The following is a 10,905-nucleotide window of genomic DNA, read 5'->3' as shown; positions in this document are numbered from 1 at the left end:
ACACACACACACACACACACACACACACACACACACACACACACACACACACACACTTGAAGACCATCATGCAAACATCTGTATGGTTCTCCTATGTGGGTAGCAGTCAGCTGACAATTCGTACAGTCTATCATGTCCAGCTCCCAAGCCATCTCCCCTGAGCACTGCCAATCCTACTCAAGTCCTCCTTGAGTCTGTCACAAGATAGTTCCTGGCTCCCATGTTCAGGAGCAGAACAGGAATGAAGCTGGGGACCTTCTGTCAGAAGCTTGGGTTTGCACTTCTCATAATACAGATAAAAAATGGCTGGCCTTTGAGGAAAGCATAGGGGCAGAAGCTGGGGCTAGAAACCTCTCTACTCCTCAGCAATGAGGTTTTGGATGTGTAATTTATAACAGTGAATTACTGATCACTCATTCCCAATTCTCTCTCACAAGTATGCACATCCCTGCGGCAGCCCCTCAGCACAGCCATAGCTGCTTCTCAGTCTCTCCTCAGTTAAGCTTGCATTCTGAAGGAGTAACATGACGCTGTCTATCCTGATTCCTGCTGTCGGCTTTCTCCCACCAGTACTCTCTGGGAAAGGAGGCAGCTTCCTAGACTCAAGGCTGAGATCACAGAAGGGGAGAGGGTCACAGGTGGTGCCAGGATTTTTCCTTAAGTCTCTGTCTGGCTTCCTAAAATCCTAGGGTTTATTTATTCCTGGCCAAGGGATCCTGCAGTGCCCTCAGGGCAGAGACCACCCATCTACAGCCAGCCAACATTTCTGTGACCTGCTTCATATGACATCCCATGAGCCATCACAGCACTTAGCAAATAATGTGCTAAATACATGGTGTGAGGTGTGGGAAAACAAAACGAAAAAACACCATCAGCCTTCCTCTTTCTTCTAAAACTTAGGACAGCACGTATTTTGTGTCTCATAAGTTTTAGAATAAGTATGTACTCATAAAATAAAAAAGACAGAATTCAGAGAGGATACTGAATGTTAAGTCAGCATATAAACAATAGCATTCATCTGTTGAGAAACAAAATCTAAACTACTGTACCTCCAAGAACCAATGAGAGCATCAATTCCAGCCACTAATGAGGCTGGAGAGATGGTGGAAACACAGTGACACACTGAAAACAGCTTGGTAATACTTTGTATGGGGCGAGGAGATGGCTCACTGGATAAAGCAACCAGAGTTCAATCCCTAGAGCCCTCATAAAGATGGGAGGAGGGAACTGACTCCAAAGTTGTCCTGACCTTCACACATGTGCCACACATACCTGCTAATGATAAAAATAAACTGAAAAAGAAAGCTAATCATGCATTCAGAAAACAATCCCATTCCTGGGGTACTTCACTAGAGGAAACCCTATGTCCATAAAAGGTCACCAGGGAAGCCTTATCAAGGGGCCCTCAAATTGGGGTGTGAGGACACCTCTCAGTGTCCTCTTTGGATTCTCAGGCACATTAAAGGTTTGCAGGCATGCTGTATGGAGAGGAGGAGCCCAGCTTTCCATGTAGCCCCCTCGGGTGTTGTAATTACTTCAGACACACAGACGAACTGTGATGAAGGGGCTTGGCTAGTTTATCGTAGAGAATGTAGAGGAGATGCTGGGTAAGATGAGTGATCGGTGGTAGCAGGCAGGGATAACCAAGATAGCCATCAACAAGTAAACAGGTAAACTAGATATGGTATAGCCTCTCACCCCCAACATAACACTGTTTAACCACAAAATGGACCAAACTACTAACACCTAGCCACCGAACCTCCAGTCATGACGACCCAGGAGAGACCAGACACTGCTGATTTCTGTCACAGGGAGCCAGGTCTAGAATGGTAGCTCCCATTAAAATAGATCAGAAACCGTTGGAGATATAGTATGCCGGGTAGGAGCCAGGAGGCTTTCTGGAATCCTGGGAGTGTTGCTATCCTTATGGAACTAGTGAAGACAAGCTGTGCACCTGCAACTGCGTATACCTCACGAAGCACTCAGGCAAACCTTCTCTTGCTCAGATCAGCTCAAGCTTCATGACCAGCCCCTTCCTTCTCAGTACCTGAAACACCTAGAGTTGGATCCGACACACCGATCGATCCCTACCTACAGCTGACAGAGTCTCTTAAGGACAGCCATGCCTACACTAGCTACAAAATTGTGTGACCTTCTAGGCGGCATTGCCTTCCAGGGGTAGGAAGCAAGTCAGCAGGAAAGGGCATCCCAAAATGGAGGGAGAGGAGGCAGAGGCCAAGGCCAACATTCTTGACCCTAAATGGTCAGGGCTCCAGCAGAGGGCCTGTAAAGGCCCAAAGGGCACCAAATCCCGCCTAAGCTGGATGAATCATTCACTCTCTCTCACTCACACACATGCACTTTCATTTGTATTCTGAATACAACTGGGTCAAAAGACTCCAAATTACAGATAATGACTTGCATCTGAGTCAGCAACCGCCTCCCAACTCTCCTAGCTCACAGCAGGAGCAGTTACTAGTGCCAGGAAGATAGGATGGCTTCCCTGGCCCAGGCTACTGTGTGTCCCATTGCAGGAGGCTCAGTCCAGGACAGAAGACACCCAGGGTGATCACACACGACCTCACCCTTATCCTGTAAGTATGTTCTCCCCAATTTCCTCCCTAGAGTGAACAACCTATCTGAGGAACCAATTTCAGGAGCATGGGACATGGTTACCACTCTGTGTAGGGCCCATTGCCCTAGACAGGGCTGTGGGGTCACCATTCAGAACAGCTTTCACAAGGTGTTCCTCACCCTAGACTTCCTTCTTACCTTACTGTAAGGAGCAATGGTGTCAGAGGCCCCAGGATTCCTGGGAGAATGCAAAAAGTGCTTCCTTACTCCATGGGCCTCAGGGCCTCTCTACCAAGCTGCCCAGTGCTTCTAACCAGCCTTGGTCTAACCAGCCGCGGAATGCACTCATCTTTATCCACTATATTTTTCAACTCAATTCTTCCTGTTGCTCCTGGCGTTAACCTTAGATGTCAGCTGGCCCATCTTGTGTATTGGAACCACAGGCTTTTCTTCTGAGTCCCCAGTAATACAGCTTGTGTGGAAGGGCAGCAGCAATTCAGTGTAGGCCCTGCAGCTTCCAGAGCATCCTCCTCTAGGATGAAGTATTAAGATCAGATGAAGGCTGTCTAAGTCAACCATGGCAGTCCACAGAGGACCCAATGGAACAAGCAAAGTGAACCTTTAAGCCATGTCCATCAGTGCCATGAAAAGGGCCTCCATGTACTTCTTTTTAATGGCAAAGGTCTCCTGGACCCCAAGGAGAAGAGCACTGGGCAACCTCCATCATTCACCTGTGTGGCACATTTCCGAGTACTCCCAGGCTAGAGGTGGCAGGGACTGGGAGCAGATCCTGCTATGGGAAGACCTGGGCTAAACACAATGTATAGGGGCCTCTGTTCACCAGGAACTGCAGTAATCCAGCTCTAACACAGTACACATACCTTCACACATCCAAAGCAGAACTTATGCTTGGGCCAAGCCCCAGACTACACCATGATGAAAGAGAGAATTGGAGGAGTCTAACTGGTGTTTAGAGCCACCTTCAGGATGGGAACAGTACCAGGCCCAGCCCTGCTAACTCACTGACTGGGAAGCCACCAAACAGCACGCTGTACACCTTCTCTGGCTCCATAACACAACTCTCAGCTCACAATGGTCCAAAGTCCTGTCCCTGTTCTATCACTCACTCAGTCCATGTTCCACAGACCACTGTTTGAAAGTCCACCTACTTCATTAAACTGTGCCTCAATCCCCATCTCTTAGTCAAAAATTTAGTAAAGGGCACTAGTCTACCTGTCCTTCCCTGACATGTCACACTGAAAAGAACTCATAATGCCTGTACTCAGCATCCATCTATTGGGATGTGCATTCTTTTGGTACACCTCACCAACACTTTATACTAAATGGATGTTATGTAGAACTTGTGTGTCTGACTCACCATCCTGAAAGAACCCTGTATTCATTATGACAGGCACTGAGCAGACCCTTCCATTGATACTCTCTGCAAGAAGATGTGGGTTATAAACTAATACCTAGCTGAATAAGCCAAGGCACAATGACACTAAATGACTAGATGTGACCCAGGCCAGCTGTGGTAAGGCCAGGGCTTGAATTAACAGTCTTCATTACTCCATTTGGTCCCATTCTCCTATCATAGCTGGAATCAGCATTGGTCTGGTTCCTGAGCACAGGAGTTAAGAGCTCACTCTGGCTCTACATAGCTGTAATGCTGGATGGAGCCAGGTCCTGAGAAGAGGTAGGGTGTTCATTTTATAGGTCTAGGAGTATTCTAGTATGACCTGAAAGGATCAGTGACCTCAGACTATGTCAAGACACTGCCACCTTGCTTCTGTACCTCCTGCTACCTGCCTGGCACCTGACTGAACATGATATTAGGAGATGACTCCGCTGGGCGATGGTGGCACACGCCTTTAATCCCAGCACTTGGGAGGCAGAGGCAGGCAGATTTCTGAGTTCGAGGCCAGCCTGGTCTACAGAGTGAGTTCCAGGACAGCCAGGGCTACACAGAGAAACCCTGTCTGAAAAAAACAAAACAAAACAAAACAAAACAAAACAAAAAAACAACAACAACAAAAAAGGAGATGACTCCATCTACCCAATAGAGAGGCAGGGGAGACGTCAGGAGAGAACCAGCACAGCCAGACAACTTTCTGAGATGCTCTGTGAGTCAATCTGGCGATACCTGAAGACTACTCCTCTTCCTCCATGTTACTCCATTCATTAGGAGGTACAATGAGATGAAGATTCTTCTCAGGGAGTGACAGCCCAGAGATGACCTTTGTTTCTATACTGGGCGGACACACTGAAGATGGAGATGGTTACAGAGGTAGAGCAGGGCCTTTTTAAGGAAGGTAACAAGGCCAGTATCAAAGCTGGGAACCAGAATCTTTTCTGAAAGAGGCGCCACAAGTAGAGAGCACTCTCCACTGAGATGGCCGAAGCAAAACAGACAAGCTCTTCAGGGAGTCCAGGCTACCTCTTCCCTGGATTCAAGGACTAGCTGCTGCTGCTACTTTTTTTTTTTTAATATCACAGGGGACTGTTATCGCCTTCCATGCTCCTCCCAGAAGATACACACCAAAGCAAAGTCACCCTGTAGTACACTGGCTTCCTGTCTGGACTTTGCTCACATCCACTGTGTCTCTAATTCTTCCTCTGGGAGAACTCTTGCTCCTGCTCTGAACCGCCAAGTGCTACTTCTCCAGTAGCTGTCCTTATCCTCTTCGTCCATGATGCGCCACAACACTGCTGACACCCTGTACAATGGCTTAGAGCGTGAGAGTGTTATCTACCAGGGCTCTCGAACCTCATGTTCCTGGTATTTTGGAGTAGGTATTTCTGTTACAGGGTGGTCCTGTGATTTGTAGAATGTTCAGCAACATCTACCTATTAAATATCAGCAATATACTATATTTAAACATTGATAGTGAACAAATCTCATTTCCCTCCCAGGAAGTAGTAACAGAAGTCTTGGCATACAGCTCATAGGCTAAGCTAAATGACACCATGGCTTAGTGGATGTGTACTAGAAATATCTAGAAACAGACAGCTACTTAGACGATGAGCCTCTGAGCAATGCATTTATGTCTAGCTTGCTAATGGTTTTCCCAGCCTCAAACTTAAACACAAATGTCAAGTGGATGAACAATTGTCACCTTGTTACTGTCACATATCTTTGAATGTTTCCAGTGGTCTTAAGAACTATGCTGGGCTGGACAGTGGTGGCACAAGCCTTAAATCCTAGCACTCAGGAGGTGGAGGCGGATCTCTAAGTTTGAGGCCAGCCTGGTTTACAGAATGAGTTCCAGAATAGCCAGGGCTACATAGAGAAACCCTGATGCAACAACCCTAAAGAACAATGCTGAGTTACTGCAGGGTAGCCTGAGGCACATATACAGTGTCTAGCCCTCAACATGAGTCTTCTCAGCCCAGTCTTCTCCCTCATCCATGCTGTTTCAGCCTCTACTCTAGCTTTACTCAACTGGAACCCACAGATCCTACCTGAACCCACGGACCCTGAGTGTCTGCCCTGAGTTGAAGCACCTTGTCTAGTCCTTACCCACCAGGTAATCTTGGGGTGAAGGGAATAGAGTTCTTGGCTCTGGACAGAGTTGCTACTGTGTGCTCATTTCTGTCCAAACAGTCAAACACACACTACAATGTTCTGCTACAAAGAACACATTTTGCTATGACAGTGTGCTCTACAAGCAGGCCCTTTAACCTGTACCACCTTGGTTGACAGCCATGCTGGACATGCAGCAGTGACTACTCAGCAGGCATGTACCTGGACAGAGGGACTGTTAGTCTTCAAATCCTGTTTATTCCACCCCCACCTGCAGGGACCCACATAGGATCCTCCTGCATGGGCTGGTAACAGATGGTGCCAAATGAAAACTGGTTAGAGTTCAACCTCCTCGAATTGTTCCAAAGAGACGAGCCAGTGATTAGTCCAATTGCTGTGTGTCATTCCCTGAGACCTGATTTCACAGAACTGAGTTTCCTAGATATATACCTTAGCTCTGCTAGGGAGTTCACATCTGCCAAGATATAGAAGTGTTTGAAAGTTCCCAAATGCCAGTTTCCAGATGGCCTCCATCACCACATGCTTTAAGCCTGTAGAGAATTTCTTCCTCAAGTATGGCAACAGGACAAGGGGAAAAGAGACAGAGAGCATCTTTGCTACCAGCTATCCAAAGCCAGGTTCACAAAGCCCTCTTTCACTCACAGAACAGCTGACAGGCAGCCCCAGCAGGAGGCTGGCAAGAATATTCTTGTATAAATTCTAAAGGTGTGTACCAGAAAATTTAGAGCACAGTGGTGCCTTTCATGCTAGCCTTGCATGAGGCAGAAGCAGGGTATTTTTAATTTTATGTAGCCTTGGCAATATAGTGAAACTCTCTAATAGGAAAAGAAAATAGGTGCAGTGAGCTCACTGGAATATTGTGGGCCAGGTGTTCTAGTGTAAGGAAGGACATGAGGTGAACGACACAGGAAAAGCCTTGCTTTCCTGGAGGTACGGGCCAGAGAGAATAGACTGGAACATTTAGAAATAACAACAGCAACAGCTTTGTTCACATTTACTGCCAGCAGAAAGTAAGAGAAGGCTAAAAGGAGAAATGCTGTTTAGGAGAAAGGCCCTCTAGTAAGGGAATTTCCCCAGGAGTATACGAAATGACAGGGAGCCACAGGAGAGTGAGTATCTAGGCAAAGGCCACACGGCGAGCAGGTGGGCTGTGAAGGATGTGTGGCATGTGAGGAGAGGAGGCAAGTGAGCCTGGGGCTGACAGAGAAGGGAAGATCCAGGGAAGAGCACTGGGGCAACGCTGCTGAGTGTGAGCCAGGGGTGACCAATCAGAACTGCTCCAGCAGGCACAGTAAGAACAGACCTCGGGGCAGCCAGTATGGTGCTTTGATACGGGAGAGGGAAAAACAGGGCAAGTTTGACAGACTCTAATCAAATGTGACATGGCAGCTATGAGATCAGAGCAGTCTTGGCTCTTGTACCTCAACACGCGAGGGACAGGGTTGAATCTGAGGAAAGAGGCATGCAAGAACCCCAAATGTGACCTGGGACAGAGGTTTACAAGGCATGATATGGTGCTAGCACTCCTGAACTTCCTACCAGACCACCTTCCTTCCTGCATCCTCAATGTTCCTGAGAATTCATACCTCATTTTCTCTAGCAACACTCTGTCCTACTAAAAATTGAATCCATCTTTGAGGACCAGTAGCCCATCAGCAAACTGTGCCTGATGACATCCAGCACACAAAAGGATATAGTAACAGACCCCCTACACCATATTGTTTGTCTGGCATGCTAGGAACTTAATCTGGGCGGGATGAGAACAGTGAAGCCTACAGGGAAAGAACTGACTGGTATACACATCACTGGCGGCGGACCCACCCCTTTCAGCCTCCCTGTGCACTGCTCCTCTGATAGTACCAAGCCAGAAACTTCAAGGGATAAGCTGGCCTAGCACTGGAGTGACCACTCCGTGTAGTTTTCCTAATTGGAAGTAAACTGAAACAAAGTGGAGTGGGGAGGCTGTGTAGGGGACAGAAACCACATACCCTAAGGTAGGGATATATGAAGACGCTTTAGACATCTTTTGTCAATTCCACAGAGCTCCTGTTGTAGCCAGCTCCATTTTTCCTTTACTTTCTTGGAATCTTATGACCTCAATATTGTGTTAAGCCTTTGAGAAGGCTTCCCCAGTTCTAAAGAGGCTGGGTCAGCTCTCTAGGAATCCATGTAAATAGGAAGGCAGGCTCATACCCAAACTTCCACCTCACTTGAGGTGCCCAACAATCCTTTAGAGGTCAGAAGCCATCGCAGGGCTGATGACTGGTTGGCTTAATCAGACTTACAAAGACACAGTCAGCAGCCACACAGTTCAAAATGCAGCCTCTTTTTACAAAGGAACTAGGGTCTACCCTCAGCCAACTGGGATGCTCTTGGAGGACAGCAGTGTCATGAGCCACCTCGCCCAACCAATGATGTTCCTGGCATGCAGGATCTGAAGATGAAAGCCTTGGGGGAACAGTCAATCAAAACCTCCACCTCTCTAGCAGCCATTCGCCAAGCATGCCCCTAACTCTCCAGGCTTCCGCTTCTGTCCCATACAATTCCTTAGGGCTGAGGAGAGGAGACAAGATGTGAGCCTCATCCTGAAAATGGAGGAGGCCCAGCAGACTGACTCATTTCAACCGGAGGAAAAGCATGAATTTGCAAGGGTCTCCCAAAAAGCTGCTCTGGGGACAGCAGGTCATTTTCAGAGAACCATCCAGTGGACTTCACTAGTTCCCATTTCTTCTTTGAGACTCAAGTCCATAACAGTTGGCATTCAGAGGACTAGGTGTGTAGGTCTGGGCTCTGACACACCAGGAAGCCCAGGGTATTAGGATGATTAAGCACAAGGGCCATTTATGAAGTGCTCCATTTATGCCAGGCACAGACAGCATTAGGACGGCCGACCAGCTCATTCAGCCAGCCAGGGCAGCCAGGGGAAGTGGAGGATCATCTCCCAATCTCCGTTTCCTCAATGCGGAAACTGGGCTCAGGAAGGACCAATCAACAACCACCCCATGATCAAGCAGCAGCAGACTCAAAGCCCTTAGCTCTAAGGACTGAACAGACCCAAGTCGTAGTTTGCCAGTCTATGGGGGTGTAGGGGTAAGGGAGGAACAGTCTAGTCCAGTCCTCTGAGCCTCCAAGGTGTGGCTCCTGAGCAGAAGGGGCGTGGCTCCCCCTCTCCCCAGGCCAACTGACTGGGAGGTGAGGGGGCGGAAGGGCAAGAATTCCCGATTCTGAAGGTAGCTCGCAGGGCAAGGACGGAAGCAGGCCCTGCCGGGCACAGAGTACTCACGTCGATGTTCCTCAGGATGACGCACTTGCCATTGGTGTAAAGGAAATGATCGCCCTTGGGGTCTCCGCCGAGGATCTTAGAGACGCCCCGCTCCACCTGGGGGAGGCTGGCGAACACCTTCTCTGAGGAGACACAAACCCGGCACCGTGCATGAGGGGCGATCCCGGCCTCGCGGGACCCAGGGAGTTGCAGGCAGTCAGCGCTGGGGGTCCCGAGCCGGTCACCTGTTGCCGCCTGCGGGCACGGCTGGCAGACTTCCCGGTCGTCGGCGGCAGTCAGGCCCCGGGGTCGCGCAGCTCGACCGGCCCAACCCACAACACCCACTCCGGAGTTCCCAGCCCGCACCCCGCGGCCGAGGGAGACCCCGGCCGCGCCCTCCTGCCCGCACCGACCCCAGAAGCTGGCGGCCGCGCGGGGAGGCCCACGCACTCACTGATCTCGTACGGCATCCTCGCCCACTTGTTACGGCGCCGCGTTCGAGTGGAACCTGGCAGTGGCCGAGCCCAGGGACGGCGGGGAAGGCGGCGCCGGGCGTGCCGGGCGCGGAGGGGGCGGTCCGAAGCCCGGCTCCGAGGCCCGTACGCGCCTGCCCTGCGCGCTACCGCTGCGGACAACCCAACCCGGAAGCGCGGCCCCGGTGCGGCTCGCCCCCAGCTTTGACCATATATAGTCAAGCGCTCGGCTCGGAGGCTGCAGCCCGGCGAGCCTGCGCGGACACCGCCCCGCCCCGCTCACGGCTCCGCCCCGGAAGTGACGTGTCGCGACCCGTGAAAAGGCGGCGCGGAGGGTTGTAGGTGCGGGCCGTGAGGTTTTCTTTGGGCTGTCAGCCTTTGCGCCGGTAGTCTTCTTGTGGAGCAGCTCTTCTCGAGCTTTCCGCCAGCTTGGCGCCCCAGCTTGCAAAAGACTTGAAGTCACGGGCCGTATGGGGGTTTTGTTTGTTTGCTTTTCACTGGGTATGCTTAGGAACTCCTTCCTAGACCCTATGCCTCGTTCATTCCCTGTCTCTTCTTCCTCTCTCCCCAGCACTTACTCTTAAAACTTCCTAATAGCAAAGAAGCCAAGAGTAAAGGATGTAATTCTTAAGGATGGCAGGGGTTGTTTCCTAACACCGTCTATGGGGAGGCCGTGAAGGTGGAGAGGGAAAGAAAGCAAAACCTAGAATTTTCTGAGCCTTGCAGTGTTTCCATTAAGGTAAAATGAAGTCCTCTGGCTACTTGTTTGAAAAGTTCGGAAACCCTAGTTGGAAACCCGGGAAGTGGCCTTTCAAAGGAGAACTCTTAGGAATTTGCAGCAAATGGTAAAGTCCATTTCTGCTTTATAATTTGGAGCCAGGTTTGTCTTGCTAATTACCATGCGGACCAGTCCCGATCGACCCCTTCTGGTTCACCTAGATACCTACCTGTTTCCTCTCTGGCCTGATATACCTTATCTTAAATCTAAGCTGCTGACTAGTTAGAAGTTAAATGAATTTATAGCCTACAGGAGTTCCCAGGCTTCTTAGAGG

The 10,905-nt window shown here is 49.7% G+C and overlaps 1 protein-coding gene across 1 annotated transcript in view; it reads right to left on the bottom strand.

Moving 5' to 3' along the window:
* Wdr1 (WD repeat domain 1) overlaps positions 1–10,012 on the bottom strand; it is a 35,472-nt gene extending 25,460 nt beyond the window's left edge. The window contains exons 1-2 of the mRNA XM_028758220.1: positions 9,835–10,012; positions 9,402–9,523 (exon numbers count right to left, since the gene is read on the bottom strand). Coding sequence (XP_028614053.1) covers positions 9,402–9,523; positions 9,835–9,850 — 138 coding nt within the window. The 5' untranslated portion in view covers positions 9,851–10,012. The remainder of the gene's footprint in view (positions 1–9,401; positions 9,524–9,834) is intronic.
* Positions 10,013–10,905: the final 893 nt, after the last annotated feature.

This window comes from Grammomys surdaster, unplaced genomic scaffold, assembly GCF_004785775.1.
Source record: "Grammomys surdaster isolate TR1022 unplaced genomic scaffold, NIH_TR_1.0 126187, whole genome shotgun sequence".
Taxonomy (NCBI): domain Eukaryota; kingdom Metazoa; phylum Chordata; class Mammalia; order Rodentia; family Muridae; genus Grammomys; species Grammomys surdaster.
Note: the sequence above shows the minus strand (reverse complement) of the source record. Positions and strands in the feature narration are given on the sequence as shown.